The sequence below is a fragment of the Pan troglodytes genome, chromosome 3, assembly GCF_028858775.2.
Source record: "Pan troglodytes isolate AG18354 chromosome 3, NHGRI_mPanTro3-v2.0_pri, whole genome shotgun sequence".
Taxonomy (NCBI): domain Eukaryota; kingdom Metazoa; phylum Chordata; class Mammalia; order Primates; family Hominidae; genus Pan; species Pan troglodytes.
In genome coordinates, this window is record NC_072401.2 from 103,748,586 (window position 1) to 103,770,055 (window position 21,470).

Genomic DNA, 21,470 nt, shown 5'->3' on the forward strand with positions numbered 1-21,470 from the left:
AATAGATATGATTGTAGAGACAAATAAATATTATAGATGGGTGTGTGTGTGTGTGTGTGTGTGTGTGTGTGTGTGTGCATGTATGTGTGCATGAGCCAGTCTGCTAATTACTATATAATATAGTAATGTCAACCTCAAAAAGCAGTTTGGCAAGACCACACTTCATTTACAGGATGCATTAGCTTTGGTATCTTTTTGATTTAGAATCCTTATTTTGAATATATAGAATAAATAAAATGGAATAATAAAATGTAGAGTAAATTCTGCCTCTGCAAGTGCTTCTTCAAGGGAGATGGATTTCATTTATTAAAATAAAACACCTTATGGTTTGGCAAATCTTTCATCATGCAATCCACTGAGTAAAAGTTACTCACCAGGTCTTGATTCAGTATTCCCAAACTGCAGAATGCAGCATGCAAAGAATAGAGCACAATATAAATATTTTTAAATAAGCAAATAGCAGAAGCCAAAGAAAACAAAGTGGTCTATTTTAGTCATCCAACAATTATGAAATGGACATCCTTTATAAGGCAATCTTTTAAAAAGCTGATGTTAAAGACTGACCAGCAATAGAATAAGTATTTAAATATTCCATTGCTTCCCCTGGTTTGCCACTGGGCTTTCCACACAGTAGAATAAGCAATTCTTTCTGATGAGCAGAATAATTTACTTGAACCTCATATATTATTGGTTCATTTTTCAAGAGAAAAATGTATTGGCATTCATTATTAACTTTTTTTATCAATCAGCATGCATGACAGAACAACACAGCAATTCTTCATTACACTAATGGAGGAAAAATTAACTTGACATCAAGCCTAATTGACTAAAACCTCACTAATTCTTCTAAATAGGGATAAGTCCTGCTTGATTAGTGAAAGCAATTTAGTATAGAACATGTTTAGATAGATGCACTTTTATTGCTTTCCAGAACTTAACACTAACAAACTGGGCTCTCCAGCATCAAAGGCAAGATACGGTTGAGGTTCTTCAGAAAACCTGCCACAGTGTATGGATAAGACTAACACAACATATCAAACACATAATAACAACTTGGAATTTCTCTAGATAATTTAGAAGCTTTAGGTGCAATCTTGCCAAAAAAAGTTGTTTCAAAAGAAATTTTTACAGATGCTGCCAAAATACTCTATAGCCAAGCCCATAGCAAAATAAAACAAATCATAAATTATCAGCTATGACAGACTGGTAATCAAAACTAACAAGGTTTCACTATGCGGGCAATCCTCAACTCACTACAAGTTGTTTTACAAAAGTTCATTTGTAAGCTAATTGTTAGAAATCATAACTTATTACAGCAATATTCTCATTAGGAAATTAGTATCATGTATATGGAGCAAACATGAGCTTGGGATGCAAGACCCCAGAAGGGGACCTCAGCATAGTTTTGCTGTTTATTATCTGTGTGAACTTGAGGGAGTCACTGTACTTAACTGGATCTTAATTTATGCAGCTGTAAGTTGACTTAATACCAATTTCATAGTGCTATTGTAGGAATTTAATATAATAATAGCTAAAAAGCTACCCCAGTGCCCTCTACTCTTACCCATAGCCATTTATGTTCCTTTTTCAAGTATTTCTCTATATCAGAGAGTATTGGCTGGCAGGTCATAGAGGAGCATCAGTGAGTTCATGAACCCCTTTAAATTGTATGCAAAATTTGGTAGGTCTGTTGCAACAGGTAATGGGCTTCATCAAGCGGCTGTCTAAGGGAATGATTAAAAACCATTGTTCTATAGCCACTTTCTTGAATGTTTCAAAATTAGAAAATGACAAATGTTTAAAAACAATGACTGGAAGCACTCTCTGCACTTAAGTTGCTGTTCTGCCCAACCGTATTATCCCAGTAAAGTCTTACATATCTGTCAAGATGGATACAAGGTCAAGATGGATGCAAGCATGATTTTTCTCAGAAGAGCATCCTTGACCATTTCACTTTCATCATGTTCCATCCCAATATGCGCCACTCCACTTGCATCATATCCCACCCCAAAACACACCACATCTCTCTCAACATAGCAACTTGCGTATGCCTCTACTCTAGTACTCATCACACTACACAATAACTATTTTTTATGTCAGTTAAGTTCTAGTTTTACATGCTCAAAAATTTCTAGTCAAATAAATATGAATTTTTTCACGAAAATAAATGTATACTTAGATTTTATTTAAAGTAGCCATTTTAATTGATGAGAAGCATACAAATCAGGATGTAATTTTGCTTTTTTAAAAGAACTCTGAGTGTAACAAATCTAAGTTCAAATCGTTACTCTGATGTTAAACCTCCCTGAAATTCAGCTTTCCTATCTGTAAAATCAAGATAATTACACCTAAATGAATGTTGCATATGAATAATATTTACAAAGTATGGGTATATTTCTTGCACGTGACAGGTACCACCAGCATCACACTACCAACTACCACCATTATTATTTCTATTAGTTATTCAGGAGTGACAGGTACAGGCATACCTCTTTTTCCTGCACTTCACTTTATTGTGCTTCTCAGATATTGTGATTTTTACAAATTGAAGGTTTGTTGCAACCCTGCATTGAGCAAGTCTATCAGCACCATTTTTCTATCAGCATGTGCTCATTTCATGCCTCTGTGCCACATTTTGGCAATTCTCACAATATTTCAAACTTTTTCATTATTATTATATCTATTATGGTGATCTGTAATCAGTGATTTTGATGTTACTATTGTCATTGTTTTGGGACACCATGACTGTGCCCCCATAAGATGGCAGACTTAACCAATTAATGTTGTATGTGTTCTGACTGCTCTGGTGACCAGCCATTCCCCCATCTTCCTCCCCTCTGTAGGGCCTCTCTATTCCCTGAGACACAAGACAATTGAAATTATGCTAACTAATAATCCTAAAATGGCCTCTATGTGATCAGGTAAAAGGAGAATTGCATGTCTCTCACTTAAAATCAAAAGATAGAAATGATTAAACTTAGTGAGGAAAACATGTCAGAAGCCAAGATAGACCAAATCTAGGTTTTGTGTGCCAAACAGCCAAGCTGTGAATGCAAAGGAGAACTTCTTGAAGGAAATTAAAAGTGCTACTCCAATGAACACACAAATGATAAGAAAGCAAAGCAGCATTATTGCTGACATGAGTAAAATTTGAGTGGTTTGGATAGAAGATCAAACCACCCACAACATACCCTAAAGTAGGAGCAAGCCCCTCTTTTCAATTCTATGAAGGCTGAGAGAGGTGACAAAGCTGAAGAAGAAAGGTTGGAAGGTAGCAGAATTGGTTCATTGGGTTTAAGAAAAGAAGCCATCTCTATGACATAAAAGTGCCAAGTGAAGTAGCAAGTTCTGATGGAGAAGTTATCCAGGAGATCTAACTAAAATCATTGATGAAGGTGGCACACTAAACACCAAATTTTCAATGTTGGTAAAACAGCCTTCTGTTGGAAGAAGATGCCATCCAGGGCTTTCATAGCTAAAGAGAAGAAGTCAGTGCCTGGTTTCAAAGCTTCAAAGGACAGGCTGACTCTCTTGTTTGGGGTTAATGCAGCTGGTAACTTTAAGTTGAGACCAATGATCATTTACCATTCCAAAACTCCTAGGGCCCTTAATGATCATTTACCATTCCAAAACTCTTAGGGCCCTTAATAATTGTGCTAAATTTACTCTGTCTGTGCTCTAGAAATGAAACAACACAGCCTGGATGGTAACACATCTGTTTACAGCATGGTTTACTGAATATTTTCAGTCCACTGTTGGGACCTACAGCTCAGAAAAATAAAAGAAATTCCTTTCAAAATATTACTGCTCATTGACAGTGCATCTAGTCACCTAAGAGCTCTTACGGGGATGTACAAGGAGATGAATGTCGTTTTCATGCCTGCCAACATAACATCCATCCTGAAGTCCATGGGTCAAGGAGTAGTTTTGACCTACAAGTCATATTATTTAAGAAATACATTGTGTAAGACTGTAGCTGCCATAGTAGTGATTCCTATAATGAATCTCAGCAAAGGAAGTTGAAAACCTTCTAGAAAGGATTCATCAATCTAGATGCCATTAAGAACATTTATGATTCATGGGAGGAGGTCAAAATATCCACATTTACAGGAGTTGGGAAGAAGTTGATTCCAACCTTCATGGATAACTTTGAGGTGTTCAAGAATCCAGTAAAGGAAGTCACGGTAGGTGTACGGGAAATAGCAGGAGAATTACAATGAGAAGTTAAGCTTGAAGATGGAAGTGAATTGCTGCAATCTCGTGATCAAACTTGAATAAATGAGCAGTTGCTTCTCATGATTGAGCAAACAAAGTGGTTTCTTGAAACAGAATCTACTGCTGGTATAGATGCTGTGAACAACGTTGAAATGACAACAAAGGATTTAGAATACTTCATAAATGTAGTTGACAAAGCAGTGGTAGAGGTTCAGAGGATGGCATCCAATGTGGAAAGAAGTTCTACTGTGGGTAAAATGCTGTCAAACAGCATGTTCTCGCATGTACAGAGAAATCTTTCATGAAAGAAGCAATCGATGTTGCAAAATTCATTGTTTTAAAATACTTCCACAGTCACTCCAACCTTCAGCAACCACCACCCTGGTCAGCAGCCATCAACATCAGAGGCACGGCCCTCCACTTACAAAAACATTAGAACTTGCTGAAAGCTTGGATGATCAGTAGCACTTTTTAGCAATAAGGTATTTTTAAATTAAGATATCAATGTCATTTTTTAGACATAATGACAGTGCACACTTAATAGACTACAGTGTAGTGAAAACATATCTTTTATATTCACTGGTAAACCAGAAATCATGTGACCTGCTTTATTGTGATATTTACTTTATTGCAGTGGTCTGGAACCAAATTCATCTGATTTTGACAACGACTATGGTTCAGAGAATATCTGAGCAGGGACAGCCTTCCAGGAGGTAAAGAACATAATGATGTTTCTGCAACTTCATACAAAGAAGCAGACTACTTTCATGTGATCACCTGGCTCCCAGTGCACTCCAGAGTTTCAAGGCATACTGTTCTCCTTGTCTACAACAGTGTGTGATTCTAACTAGATGGGCCACCACTCTGTATCTCACAGCTGTGTAGTACATGGTTGAGTTTGTAGGTGTGAAGAAGGTAAACGTCAACAATTTGGCCCCTGAAAATGAGGACACTGGCTCAGGGCTGAGGATTCTGACTTTCTACTCAGCAATGTATTATCATCGCTAGTCAACGTGAACCACACTAAGAGAGAGCCTATTAAAAGCCTTTCCCACTTTTCCCCAACCCCACAGTCCTTCATTACTACTTCCCACCTGCCTGAAATTGAGAACATCTAACTCACAATCCACCCACATCCCACCTTCCATCCCATCTTAGAATAAGAACCCTTTTCCTTTTCATTGTGAACAGCTCCACTTGTACTCTATTTTCATTTTTTCTCTAGAAATGCGCTCCATAAGATATCCCTACCATGACTTCCATTCTCTCTTGAATGTTCAACCTCTCCCTGTCTGCCTGGCCTTTCCTCTCTGTCTTAAATCTAACACAATCACAAATCCTGATACTCCACTGAACTGCTCTTCTCCCTCATTTTTTTTTCACTTCAATGACAAACTCCTTAAAATAGTTTACTTTTCTAGTCTTTTCCTATATCTCTTTACCAGATCCAGCCTTTCCTCTTCTTTCAGCTACTTGCAGCAAAATAATGTTCCCCAGAGTAGCTACATGTAACTTTAGAAGCATTGAAAATTTATGCATTCTTTGCCAAAGCCTTTTTTAAACCAAGGAATGAGTTATTCAGCACACACACACACCACACAGCAACACTTCCTAAATACACTTTGGACCTCTCACCTTACCCACAGAGTTTCTGCTGTCCATGGCAGATCTTCCCAATCTCCTCTTTCTTGAAAATTATTCCAAAATGTTCTCTCCCTAACCCACACCAGTTCTCTATCTTCAGATAAACATACTATGGAAGATGATCTATTATTCTCATTCGTCTGAGCCAGGGCAATGCAAACAAAGACACACCTTCTCAAAGAAGGTCCAATATACTAGGGTCCACAGGGGTTCCTGTATTCACAGCTAAAAATATACCACCACTCCATTCCACTCTGGCCCCTGGTCATTTTCTTCTGTTTCTTCTGTTTTTTCTTTGTTATGCCCCTAAGGATGGGATTGCCTAGCACATGGGACTTTGTCCATCAAGCTCTCTTCTAATGAACCTGACACTAGGAAATGTGTTCTCAGGAAGAAGCAAACCATCAAAATTCAATCCATCAACAGACAAATGGACAAAGAAAATGTGGTATCAACACACAAGAGAATACTATGCAGCCTTTAAAAAGAAGGAAATCCTGTCATTTCCTTCTTTTTAAAGGCTGCATATTTTAAAACCTGGGAGGATACTAAGCCAGGCACAGAAATAAATACTGCATGATTTCATTTTCACATGGAATCTAAAAAAGTTGAGCTCATAAAAACAAAGTAGAGTGTTTGATACCAGAGGCTTGGGGACTGGGAGGAGGAGAGATGTTGGTCAAAAGGGACAGAGTTACCCTTAGAAAGGAAAAATAAGATTTAGAGCTCTATTACACAGCATAGTGACCATAGTTAATGATAGCATAATGTATAGTTCAAAACTGCTTTAAAAAAAGTAGACTTTACATGCTTTCACCACAAAACAAATGAAAAATAGGTGAAGTGATGAATATGTTATAAGTTTAATTTAATCTTTCTACAATGTGTACATATATTAAAACATAACATTATACCCTATAAATATATGCAATTATTATTTGTCAATTTAATTAATTAACTTCTAAAAATTCAATCCAACTGCCTTTATAGCCTTTGCTCAAACTTGCTATTTGATTTTGTTCTCTGCAAACTGCGATGGAGGCCCTGTTCTCTTAGTCTATTCTGGAAGCCCTCATATATATCACTCTTGGCTATAAATTGCTCTTACATGAACTAATCCATCTATTTTTGAATCTTCAAAATGATCCCCATTATGTCTTCAAGAAACCCCACTGCATAAAATGCTTTCCTCCTTCCAGTTGATAAGTGCTTATAAACCTGGCATATGATTCGATGACTTTGAACCAAGTCTCCTACTCTTTCAACAGTTGCTCAATATTCCGTCATTGAAATAGAGGACTTTGTGGCTTTGCATCTATACATAATGTTAGATGCTGTTTCTCTTACTTAATCCCCATCACCCTCACTTCTCAGGAGCATGATGGTGATGTATGGTTGTATGGTAGACACGGAAATAATAAGATTTAGTATTTAATGCATACCTACTCTTAGTCATAACTTTAAAAATATTTCATTTAATCCTCATAATAATCCTGCCTTGTAGATATTATTGCCAGTTTACAGATGAAGAAAGTGAGTTTTAGAAGTTGAAGTAACCCGATTAGTTATCAGAGTCAGATTTAAACTCAAATCTACCTGACTCAAGTACTTTTGACAAAGATAAGTTGCTCTAATGTTCATGTTACTAATTAACACCTAATGAACAATGTGTAATTCAAAAATGACACAAATTTTGTGAGAAAATATAATTATTCACTCATTTAATTTTTCACTCTGCTTTAAGCCTCCCTAATTCTAAAAGTAGAAAAATCAGCCAAGTACAGATTACCTATATTTAGCTGTAATATAGAAAAAGAAAAAAGTTGCAATGAAATTCAACACTGAGAAAAATGTTTCTTAATCTAATTAAGGCTATTTAAAAGAAAAAGAAAACTAAAGAAAGCAACCTACTGAGCTTAGAAGCATTCCTATTAAAGTTGGAAACAAGACAAATTACCAACTATCACTTCTACTCAACATTGTCCTATGAGCCCTTGCCAATAAAACAAGACAAGAAAAATAAGAGTTAAAACAATTAGAAAACAAATTAGAAAGGGCTTCTTTGCTCTTCAGTATGGATGCAGAAAGTCCAAAAGAATAAACAAACAAAACAATACTGGGGAATTCAGCACTACTGCAGGACGCAAAACCAGTGTACTAAAATCAGTGTACTCTTACATAGCAGTAATAATCAACTAGAAAACAGTAGGAAAAAAGATATCATTTGTGATACCTGTGGAGCTACAAAGTAATTAGGAAGAAATCTAACAGAATATTTAAAAAATATTTCTAATATAGTAAATTACCAAACCAAAAAATCTTAAATATCATAAAAATGTAAGCTGCAGCCTAGTTAATCTCTAAATTCAATGCAATGTCAATGAAAATCTCCACAATGATATTGATATGGAAAAACAAAGACAACTTTTAGTGAAAAAACAAGGTGAGGAGCAGACCTTGTCTTTATAGCTGACTAAAAACTATAATAATTATGGCAGTGTGGTAGTAGGTCAGAGTTTTGTTTTGTTTTTTCCAAATAGACAAGTGAAAGAGACTAGAAAGCCAAAATACAGATACATTAATACATACAAACTTGATACATGGCAGGAATAAAATGATCTGTTCAGCAAAAGAAGCGAAGGTAACTGCTTATCTATACAGGAAAAAACTGGATCCTCATATACAAAAATAAATTAAACTTAAAATTTTCGAAAGAAAATATGGAAGGAAATCTTAGTGAAAGAGAAACCACAGATTTGGAGAATACATTTATAAATCTTTTAATCAAGGAAAATTAACATCTAGAATATATGTAAAACTCCTACAAATGACAGACTCTTTCTTAGACCAAATTTCAGTTAGGCTCCTCTGAGGTCTCTTCTCAACCAGACCTTCGACTTCTGTGTCCATTTTTGCAGAATTCAGTCATAGCAAGAATCCTGCCAAGTCAGTTTAGCAAGAATCCCCTCATCCTTTATATATGATCACTCTTAATATCTGATCAAATTCCTCATTCCCTCTGACTCAGGGAAAAATCAAATAATTATTTTTTAAAAATTCTTCATTCCCCACCATCCCCAAAGTGATATATAATCACCCTGGCCTGCCTTCAGCAAGAATTCCATTAAATTGGTTTAGTAGGAATCCCCCTACCTTTGATGTTTTCTCTTAAGAATATTCCATGCATTCTTCCCCTCTCTCTGCTAATTGGCTATAAATGCCAACCTGTCTTTACTTTATTTAGAGTTGAACCCAATCTCTCTCCGCTGTTGCCATAGAAGCAACCCTTATTGCAACAGTCTTGAATACACTCTTCCTTACTGTTTTAACAAGTGTCAGAATAGTTTTGTCTTTAACACAAATCATTAAGAAAAAAAAAACTCAACTAAAAATGTGCAAAACAGATGAATAGGAAACATAAAAGTAAACTTATGACCAAAACGCATATGAAAAGATGCTCAACTGCACTATAATCAGAAAGACAAATCAGAAAAAGATACCACTTCAAACTTATTAAAGTGGCAATAATCTTTTTAAGTCTGAAATTTCCAAGTATTGCTAAAGACAAAGAGAAAACAGGAATTATTTTTTGCTGTTCATGAGAAGGTAAACAAACATAAGAGGCTGGAAAGCATTTTGTTGTTATTCAGCAAAATTAAATGTGTGCATACTCCATGACCCATTTTTACACATCTATTTATTAGATAATAATATATATGTATATGATACATATTAATATATAATATAAAACTTTATATATGTGTTTATATGTGTATATATGTAAATATATATATTATATATATGTATATAAAAAACTATACACAGAGGGAAAAGAAAAACCTAAAAGTCTACAGATTATCTCCAGAACTCAAAACTTCGTAACATTGGAATTCTGTTTGCATGGACCTGAAAGCACATTCCAAAGGATTAAAATTATAAACTCCACAAAAATGCTGACTATTTAAATGTTTATCACACAATTAATGAGAATGTTATCTTTTCATATGGATATCAAAGTAGTCCATGACTGACACCCATAAGAAACTGACTGTTCTCCAAATAGAGTAAATAGTACAGATTTTTGTACCTTTAAAAGCACATTCATACCTAATCTTATTTGATTATACTAGCTGACCTAAGAGTTGGCAATATCAACATTTTGTTTGTTTGTTTGAGATAGGGTCTCACTGTTGCCCAGGCTGGTCTTCCACTCCTGGACTCTGGTCTTCAGCTCCTGGACTCAAGTGATCCACCTGCCTTGGCCTCTCAAAGTGCTGGAATTACAGGCATGAGCCAACAGTGCCTGGCCCAATGTTTGTTTTATTTTTTAATGAACTTTCTGTGTAAATGTTGATGCCACCAGCCTCCACAAGAATGGAATATACTAGCTGGCCAAATGATTTTCTAACATAAGGAACCAGAACAGATAACCCTAGATCCCTCCTGACATTAGCTATCAAATAAAATGCTTTTGTCAAATTTACATAACTTGGACATGCTTTTATCTGGGGAAAAGCAAGTAGTTCTTAATGTAGTGTTTTCCTTCCTTGGCAAGTGGCTCTAGCTGGTATTTCAAGGCTCTAACAGAGAATCGGTGGTGCAAAGCCTGATAAATCGTCATTTGAATAGCAAATTATATTGGACTTTAAGATTCTCTTCCATTAAGAGAGAGTAAATGTTCCAAATTCTCTTAATTTATCTGACAGGTCAAAGGCAGGCTTGTGGGCATTTATATTCAGAAGGTTGTCTTTATTACTAAATTACCTATGAGCTTTTAAAGTCCAGCTTTACTTTCTAGAAAATCTACTCAAATTTTAACGTAGATAAGAAAAATGAGAAAGCATGGAATTCTGTATATTTTATCTTCTCATTTTGTTACCCTAACCTAGAAGGACCATACACAAATAGATTCAAACACCTATATGGTTTATTACAAGAAGTCATCTTTTAAGTGATGATCTTTACATAATTAGGCGTATAGATTTAGAAGCTATTCCCAAAGGTGCAAAAGATGAAGTGATGCGACTTGATAAGATGACTATGATAAAAACTAAGAAAAGACAAAAATGGTAAATGGAAGAGGGAGGGAGATGTATATTTATCACAAGTGTACAATGTATTAGACACAATGTTGCATAGTTGACCCATAAGAAATTATTTCACTTTCACAAAAATCAGTAAATTAAGAATCTTTGTTCCTCATTTAACAGATGAGCAAAGGCTCAAAGGTGTTAATTATTTTTTCCCAAATCACACAACATATTTTAATCCTAAGATGCAAACAATGGCCTGTGTAATTCCAAAGCCTATGCTTCTCTTCCACATCCAACTGCCTTGCAAGAAAAGGAGACTCAGAAGAAGCACCAGGAAAGTATTACAGCAGCTAAAATGGTGACAGAGCAAGGATGGTATCATGTTACCAAGACCACCTCATAAGTAATTCAACAGGGAGGGGAGGGGCTCCAGTGAAAAACCTGCCTTTATATTTCTAGCATTTAGCCCATAATAGGCACTCACTTATGTGTTAAACTATAGGAATGGCTCAGGAAGAAAGAGTGAATGAGGATTAGGAACACAGCTTGTGGCCCACGCCTGTAGTCCTAATTACTCTGAAGGCGGAGTGGGAGCATTGCTTGAGCCCAGGTGTCTGAGGTTACAATGACCCTGTCTCAAAAAAAATGAATAATTTAATTTAATTTTAAAAAGAGGAATATCACATGCTGCCTAGAACAACCACTTACATTATTCTAAAAATGTACAGAGAATAGGTAGTGAGTTTAGAAACTGTACATGATTAAGCATGTAAGGAGATGATGAGGAAGGCTGGTTAACAAATGGAAACAATAGGCAGCGTAGTGTAAGGTAACAGTTAACCAAACAGACCAGGAAACAGGATTCCTGCACTTCAATCCTAATGTGGTACCTGTGTGACCTTGGGTAAGTTCCTCACCTTCTCTGTACATCAGTTTCCAAATCTGCAAGATGGAAAGAATAATTGTACTTGCCTCACAGGGTTGTTACTGTGAGGATTAAACGAGTTAATATATGTAAAGCATTTAAGAATATGTCTAACATATATAGTCTTATTTCAGAATTAGCCAATCTTTAGAAAAGTTGGACAGTTGTGGGAAAGAAGGTTTGAGAAAACTTGGGAGTAGCAGATTGAGGAAAAAAATAACACCTTGAGGTAGAAAAGATGGAACATGTTTGTAGACACGGGAAAAGGAGAGATTCAGGAAAGATAAATGAAAACAGGCCAGATGAGGTGGCTCACACCTGTAATCCCAATACTTTGGGAGGCTAAGGCAGGAAGATCACTTGAGACCAGGAGTTCAAGATCAGCCTGGGCAGCATAGCAAGACCCCATTTCTACACAAAAAAAATTTAGTTAGCCAGGCATGGTGGCATGTGCCTGCAGTCTCAGCTACTTGGGAGGCTGAGGTGGGAGGATCCCTTGAGGCTAAGGAGTTTGAGATTTCAGTGAGCTCTGATTAAGCCCTGCACTCCAGCCTGGGTTATGGAGTGAGACCCTGTCCTAAAACAACAAAACAAAACAAAACTGGAAGAGGCCACAGGAAAGATGAGAATATTTAGAGGAACTGGCCTTAAAAAGGAGACAGGACACCAGTTCTGGCACAAAGGGGACAGTGGAGAGAAGATGAGGACCCAGAGTAGTTTTTTTTAAGAAGTAACAGAAGTAATGAGGTGAGACGGCAGAGTTCACACATTCCAAATCATCATCTCAGTCTCCTTGTTAAAGTAAGAAAATAAGAAATAAGAATTTTGTGGAGTAATAAAAAAAAACTTTAGAACAGTTTTTCATGAATAAAAGTATACTTCATATCAGTGAAAGTAGGCTAAATTCAGTGGATTCAGGTACCAATTTTCATGACCTTAGCAACACATAGAGTAAAGCCAGATAAAATGACCTGTCCAGGGCAGGGATGCTCTGAGATAGACCCAGTGAGAGAGAAATTCCACTAACAGCAAAGACAACCCAGAATTTCTCCTCATGATTGGCTATATCATCTGCCTCTAGTTACTGTTTTTATGTAAGTACCAGTCAATCAAGATCAGTTGAAATCATTTCTTATGTCATTTTATTATTTGTATAGTTTTCTATTTTAATTAATTGTTATTATAGGGGAAATTAACTAATTTCTGTTTTTAAATCTTGTAATGTTCAAGAACTATATGATTTAAAATAGTAAATGGTCTTTTAGTGAAATAGTGCAGACCAGATATACATATTTATCTCTAGTCCGTCCTGAAATGCCCTCTTGAAGCTATGTCCTTATAAAGGAATAAAGACATAAAACTGCAAGGACAGGAGGAAAAAGAGACAACATGACAGCATTGAGATTTGTATTTTGGAAGATGGAAAGAGGAAGGCAAGTTCTGACTGACTTCACAGCGGAAGAAAGTCAACAAGAAGCAAAGTGATGCAGGACCCAGAACCTCAAAAAAGTTCAGGGATTAGAGGCACCAAGTACTTCTGAAGGCAGAGGGCAAAGACCGGAACTAAACATAAGAGAAGTGGCTGCAAGTCTATTTAGGGAACAAGTAGAACCTCAAGTCCTTCCTCCCAAGCCAATGTGGCAAGGCAGCCACCCCAAATGATGACTGGAGATCTACCCCTGGGGAAAGTGAACCAGAGAGACCCTCAATTCAAGGACACAAAGCAAACTGAAGACAGTTGGGAAGTACAGTACTAAAGAAAGGGGTGTTATGTCAAATATTCTTAGTGCCCCAGTCCCCTTCTCCTCCCACTCCACTTCCCAAGTGATAACCAGTAATATTCTACCCTTCTTTCCACCACCAGGCAAGAATGGAGAAAAACACACCACCCAAAAGACTGGTAGACAAGCCCCACGCATATATGTACACACAGAACTTCCAGTCAGTTTTTTTTTGTATTTCATACTTAAAAAAAAAAGAGTGCTTTCCATTTTTCTGTGCAAAATGTGTAATATTTCAGTTATGTTATGGAAGGGTGGAAAGTGTGGAATCTGTGAACTCTGCTGTCTCACCTCATCTGTTACTTCTTGAAAACTGCTCTGGGTCCTCATCTCCTCTCCACTGTCCCCTATGTGCCAGCACTTAGAATAATGCCAAGTATATGTTAAGTACTGGAAAAATACTTGTTGAATGAATTATGTGTATTTAAACTCTCATGGAGGCCCAACCACCTCAAAAATGTTAGCATTCTATTCATAGAGTGTCACTTCATATCAGTCATCAACAAAGAAAATCTCCCTAACATCTCCACACTTTGCAGCTAAATTCTATTTTATTGCACCTCAACTTTACACATAAAATTCACAATAATCAACTTCTAAAAATCACTTTATATTTAATAGTATCTATTCTTAAATGAAAGCACAGGAAACTTCATGAAAAGAGAGACTGATGACAGATTGCTGGAGGAACGAGCTCCAGGGGCCCTCTAGTGGCCTTGAAGAGCTGACACCCTCCCCAAAGTACCAAACATTCCTCAGCAATCAACATCCAACAAACACCAAGGCTGTGTCTGGGCTGGGGAGCCCCACCCGGCTGCAGAGATAGTGAAATGACTCCACACTTGGCTACACATGAACGTCGAAGAGAAAAACACAAAGCATGTCACAAGGTGACATGTGACACATTACCTAGTAACAATAACTGAATAACTGGGGAAATAGCATCTTGTGCACCCCTCTTTTTCCTACATCTTCCTTTTTACCCCTCTGTGACCCCCACTTTTCCCCAAAAAGCATGCACGTGCCCACACGCATGCCACATAGACTGTTGTGCCTCACACTTAGTAGGCCTGGAGCAAAGGTATTAAGGAACTCTCAAATCATTTCGTCTAAATATTTAAAAGTTATAATCAAGCTAACTGTTAAATGTTAATATCTTCTATTATTTCACTGTGATAAATATGCTTCCATGAAAACAAAATAAAAACATATGTGTAAAACTATGATTTTTATATGACTAAACACAGATAAAACACCAGAGACTTCTAAATTTAAATATTATTGCTTAGCTGAGTATTCTGTAATGAGCCAGAATTGCTTGGATGAATAATAAAGACATTCCTAAGTCATACAGTTTAAGTATTCTATAACATGTCTTTGTTCTTTCTACATTTCAGCAAGATCAAAAATTATGCTTTTATAATCTAGATTTTCACATAATTTACATTCTATTGACAGTAATGCCAATTAGACCACCTTTCTTAACTCACTGTAATTTTTAGAGAGTTCCTTATTATTTTCAATGTGGAAAAACTTTGTTGAAGCAGTGACAGCCGGGATTGTCAACAAAATTCTTAAATCCATACTTGTAACTCAAATTGAACCCTGAGTTATATTATCATGTTCAATCCTTTTAATGGGGTCACCTAGGTTAGATTATTTTTATAATATAAAATATTAGAAAGTATTTTAATTTTATTATTAAAATCACTATCACTTATATTGTAATACTTACTCTCTTAAAGCAATATCCAGACCTACTTATTTCTTAAATTTCATTTCTTTTGATTTTTTGTGCAATGTAAACAAAACTGAAAATTGCAGTCTGTTGCTCAATTTGTTTAAATGTCTATTTATTTGAGACTATACTTTCAACCAAAATAGCGAGAAAATAGTCCCCATAAGAAATTAACGTCAAAACTATTATCTCAAGGCCTGGTGCAGGGCTGTCACCCTGGCACGCACCTTCTCTTCTTTCTTCAGCTGCCTTCTTATTCCTGGAAGTGTATTTCCAGAATCTTAGTTCCATTATTCCCTCTCACTAGATAGGTAGTTTACCTAGGTTTATAATTCCACAGTTGTTTTCATTCAGAATATTGAAGGAATTGTGCCACTGCTCTCCAGCGTTGATGTGGGGAAGTCCACTACCATTCAGCTTCCAGGTCCCTTGTGTGTGACCTGTTTGATTATTCTCAAAGTCTTTAGCATATTTTCTTCCCCGATATTTGCATGACTGGTTCTTTCTCATTATACAATTCCCTACGGACATCTTGAGGGACCTTTTCTGAACAGTCAATCAAAAGAAGCTCCCACACATCACTCTCACATCACCATGCTTTAGTTTCATCAAGGTAGGTTATTACTATATGATATTTTCTTGTTTTGCTCATTTCTATATTTTATGTTTCCATTGAATAAACTGTAAGCTCCTCAAGAATTTGCTTCTGAATTTCCAGTGCCTAGGACAATGAACAGGAACTCAATAAATGTTTATTGAATAAGTAAATGAAAGCATTACTGTCATAAGTGGAATAAAAACAGCCTTCTGATTGTATTTCAAAATTATGTAAAACAGGATCATGTCGAGGGCCTCATCTTTGTCATGGTGCTTAGAATTACTGCAAACATGTCTTCTGCCCATAGCTAATCCTAAATCAGGAGCCTTAAATCTGTAACTAAAATATAACTTCGGAGAAGTTAAACTTATTTGTTAATTATGATTTAAAAAAATAATTTAGCCTCTCACAAAAGCTGAAGGCTTTGACAGCCATCCTCCTTTCTAAATATAAATATGCCTATCAGCTCATTCTGATACTCAAGGCACATTTAGCAGCTAGTTTATCCTAGTAGGTTCATCAGAAGGAACTTTCCTGAAATCAGGAGAGGTCACACTGAGTTTCTAGTATGGTCAAGGAGGTGATCAGCCCTTTAAATATTTTAAATCTCAAACTGTATCTCTTCCGTGCTTTGTGTTACAGGACTTGAGGATCCCAGGGGAGAACTTGTTCAAGGTTGGACCAGGTTCAAAGCTCCTTCTCTGTAGAAGTGTAGCCCTGCCTAAAATTATCTTGTTAACGCTGGAAAGATACAGGAAAATCTTCCATCAGAGCAAGAATTCAAGTTAGGCTCCAAATTTCATGGCAGATTATCCCTCTGCCATCTGGTATCTAAAGAATTATTAATCAATGTTTAAATTAGCAATATAGCTGACTGGCACCTCTTGAATGACTTGTCAGAGTTCAACCACAATCTCACTATAATCCAGTATTTGCCAAAAGCTTGTGTAAGGCAACTAGAATTTAGACACATGGTATAAGGAAGGGTTTTAACTACTATTCTTTAGGCTTTCTCTGCTGTGCCTCGCATTAAATAATATATCCTCAGAAAGCAATATCTTGGGTCAAATTATTTTTCCCCACTACAAAAAATAAATATTTAACAGTTGATGTTGTCATCTTGCTTACAGTAGAGCAGCAACATAAGGAAGGCAGTCCAGCAAAGTATATAAGAACACAGGCTTCGGTATAAGGCAGCCTTGGTACTAATCCAAGCTTTGCCATTAGGAACTGAGCATCTTTGGGTTTGCTATTTAACCTCTCTAAGTCATACTCTCCTAATTACAACAGCACTTGCCCCCTAGGTTATTAGGAAGATCAAATGAAGTAATTCATCTAACGTTCTAGGCGTAGTCCTTGAGCATTTAATGAATGTTAACTGTAATTATTATTGTAAGAAATTATATACTTGAACATTTCCAGATTCTTTGCAAACTCTTGGCTGAAAGCATCATTCATTACACTGCAAATAATAATTTCGTCTTAGCTGAGTGCGAACACAGAACTGGCTCTTCAAATACACTTGAGATTTTCCTTAATCAGGTGGAGAGAAGCATATGACCAATCATGTTTTCTTTCCAGAAGGAAACTCAGGTATTTGCCATAATAATCTCTTCCAGATTGCTCTATTTTTTTTGCTTTTTTTCCCCTTAACTGGCTTTCCTTTTTATTTTGTTTTTAGCTGTTCACTTTTATATCATGTTTAACTATATAGCTTGTGGATCTGCCATTCACTAGCTGAGTAAACCTGGAGGTGTTATTTAACATCTAAAGTTCCACTTTCTTCATCTGTCAAATGAGAATTGTTGTAGACACCAGTGATACTATCTTTTCAGCATCCCTTTTTGATAACCACTCCTCTACTCCATCCACATTCCCTTGATACCATTAAAGGGGCCCAGCCCTCTAAGCACTTAGATTAGTCTAGAAGTGATCATCTAATTCAAGCTGAACCAGGAAGACACTTGCCAGAGATTTTGGATTTAGGACTGAAAGAGTCAGGTCAATTTCCTTCTAGTAGCTGAAATTATAAGACAAATCTCAGGAACTGCTAGTGGCTATGTATCCCACTTATGGAAAAGATGGCCTACAGTGAAAGAAAAGAATGATACTAAGAGACAGGAAAGAGAAGGAGGGAGAGTCCTAGTGGTTCTAATGTTTCCTAGGTTCTTGTTTTTCCTGTAGCTTGGCTGTTCCATTAGTCATCTAGTATCTTTCCAGTAAGTTCTCCTTTGTGCATATATAATTTTGTTTGATTTCTATCACTTGAAACCAATATAGTTCTAATACATAAGAAATAATCCCTACACTGAGTAGTTGTTATAAAAAGTAAATGAGATCAAATAATTAAGTGCTAAGCATATTACCTGGTATATGATACGTGCTCAAGAAATTGTGCCTATTAATATTATTTAGAAGATGTGGATATAAATATAAATTATAAGTCAGACAATTAATAAAAACAATTTTAATAATTTGCAAATCTTCTTTCTTCTTGCAATTTCAAAATCAATCAAAGGATTATTTGATTCTGGATCTTCAAAGAATTGTAAAATAAATGCTCTGAATAAATTTTGCTATATAATATTGTATAAATGCAATTGAGAGACTCTCATATAGTAAATAATCTTAGAGAATAATGAAGTCCAGACCAGTGATCCACAATTTCTTTCTTAACTCACTTGTTTAGAGTAAACATATACAGGGAAGGTGGAAAAACAATGCAGACTTACATTCCAGTTACCCCACATATATAGGAATAAGTCTGACATACATAAATGTACAAAAACTGACTTAGCTGCATAAACAGTCATGTTTACACAGTATAAAGAATGCAGTATAATGAAGGAAAAATGGAATTAACATATACCTGTAGAGATACCACACTGACATTATCAAAATGGATATGTCCATTAGCTTCTGTGACAGCAGGATTTGCATAGCATGTCACACCATTGATGGCAGGTAATGCTTTAGGTTGATGAGTTTTTTCTTGAGGACCAAAGTTATCATTTCCAAAGTGGGTATGACCATTCTATATGGGAACAAAAACCAAAGAGATTATAAGAAGAAAAAAGATGATTCATACAGACAAGGAAATAGAGTTTACTGCTTTTTATTTATAAGAGGAAAATTGTATGTCTATTCTATATGTAAACAAGTCTTTTTAGATATATAAAATTTCTCTTTTTTACATGTATTTTCATTTATTAGATTCTGCTGTTACTGTTTGTTCGTGTTAGAACACGTATACACTCTTATTTTGATGAATATGAATAGAATATGAATTATGCACATCTGTTATTCAATATTAAATTGCTGGTACTTGAAAAAAACAAAAAAAACTCCAAATTTTACAACATGAATCAAGTATTTATCTTATACTTGTCAATATATTGACTCTTTGTTCTCCTTAAACTCACAAGCCTAATAACTGGACCATTCTCATAATTATAAAAATAAAATTCCTGTCTTTATTTGCCTATATAAAGTAGCTTTAGGGGGTAAAATATTGGATGCTTTAAATAAAGTCCATTTACCTGACCATATGTCTTTAATAACATCTTTAGCATTCTTTCAAAAAAGAAAAGTAGGTAAAATCCACCAAACACAGCAACTGCCTTCTCAACATAACTGTCGACTTTGGGATCAAATCCAAATGCCTAAGGGAGAAAAAAGGGCAATTCAAGTAAAACCAAGAAATTTAACTTGATTTCTGGAAAATAATACCAGTATACCATTCTCACCAATGTTCTAAGTCTCTCTTCACATCCAAGTAATATTGGAAACTTAGCTGCCAAAAATCACAAAACAAAAACTTTGAAATTTGAATGACAAAACTGTACGAGATGGCACAAAAACCTTACAACTAGAAGTCTCATTAAATAAAGCCACCAGAGAATCTTAGTTTCCCACCTATAACACCTACAGCAATATTTGCCTTGAAAGAGTAAACTTTTAGCAGCAAAGCAGCAGCTCTGATTCTCATCTTTAGAATACGATATTAGGTCTAGATAATGAAGATAAATGAGATATTGATTACCTACTGTCTCTAAAAGTAATATATTAGTCCATGATATCCAGAATCAAACTTTTAAAACAAATATGGCAGGCCACTTGGATTACTGTTTTCCCAAGAGAAATCCTCTTATACCTACAGAACTGTGATAAATCCTAAAAAGGTAAATAAATCAAGGCCTAGGCCCAAGAATAAAAGCAAAAAGAAAATTTAAAATTGCCACCACTCTCTCTCTCTCTTTCACACACACACACAGCAATAAGAATGGAATAATTCTTTCTTTAAAGGACAAAGAACTGGAGTTAGAGTTTGAAGTTATAAAGAGTCAAGATGTTCCTAACAGACAAGACATATAAACTTCAAATAAATAGAATCAGAGGAGAGACTAATGGGTGAAAAGCCACAACTTTACACCATTCCACACATTGTAAATCTCCCCTCTGAAGCAGAATAGAAGATGTCTGGGTTCTTGTCCTATGTTTGCCTCTGGGGAGACATCATGGCCGCATCCTCATTTGAATAACTTCTTTGTGCCTGTTTATACAATGCAAAATGGCTATATAAATACAAATGTTCCATTTACCTAACATTGAGGTTATGAAAATAAAGTGAAATAAGAAAAGGAAAATCATTTTGCTACAAAAAACTCTATGAAAATTCGAGATATTATTACAAAGACAGATTCTTTATATTGTTAAACTTCAAGAAAATAGAAAACCTTAACATCATCAATGTAGAGTCTTTAGTCCACATACAGTATTAGTTTGTTTAATTTACTTTGACCCATAAAGCAGATGAGATAATAAATACATATATTATATCATATTAAATATATTATGTATATAATACTCTTTTAAATCAGAAAATCTGTATTGTCATCCTAGCTTTGTTACTAGCTGATTGTAAGGCTATAATCAAATTATTTAACCACCCTAAATTTTAATATTTTTTATGTCTACAATTGAGGCTGTGAAATAGATATTATCTTAGGTCCTAGATCAAATAATGATAATAAATCTATAACTCTAAAAAGTTATATACCCACTTTCATGTATAGCTTGAAAAATTAAAGGAAGCTTTAGTTATAATTTTCTAAAAATTATGAGATAAGGGTGGTACTCCCTGAAATACTATTAATATTTTCTCTCTGTATGGGGTTTGTCTCTCCCTGTGTGTGTGCATTGTGGGTGGCAGATACAGTCCATGTATACATATATTTCTCTAGTTCCCCTTTGTGGATCCCTTCTATGAAAGTCTCTTTCTCCTTTCCTTCCTCTTCAACATTGCCTCTCTTTTCCTTTCATTTATTTCCCTTCCTCCATTTCTCTTCCTTATATGGGCACAACACAGATTTGAAATAAATTGAATAGTGTGCACTATAGTCAAGATCAGATCAATAACACATTTTATCAAAGAAAAAAATAAGTTGCTATTTACTTATTAGTCCTCAATTGATATTTTTCCACAGTTGGAAAAAATGAAAAGGTTTGTCAACCATGCTCTCATTTACTCTCTAGT

The 21,470-nt window shown here is 35.5% G+C and overlaps 1 protein-coding gene across 5 annotated transcripts in view; it reads right to left on the reverse strand.

Annotated features, from left to right (window-relative positions):
- SLC39A8 (solute carrier family 39 member 8) overlaps window positions 1–21,470 on the reverse strand; it is an 87,447-nt gene that overhangs the window by 26,238 nt on the left and 39,739 nt on the right. For all 5 annotated transcript variants that reach the window (XM_009448071.4, XM_001168404.6, XM_063808979.1 and 2 more), the window contains exons 5-6: window positions 19,474–19,596; window positions 18,804–18,968 (exon numbers count right to left, since the gene is read on the reverse strand). In XM_009448071.4, the coding sequence (XP_009446346.1) occupies window positions 18,804–18,968; window positions 19,474–19,596 (288 nt within the window). The remainder of the gene's footprint in view (window positions 1–18,803; window positions 18,969–19,473; window positions 19,597–21,470) is intronic.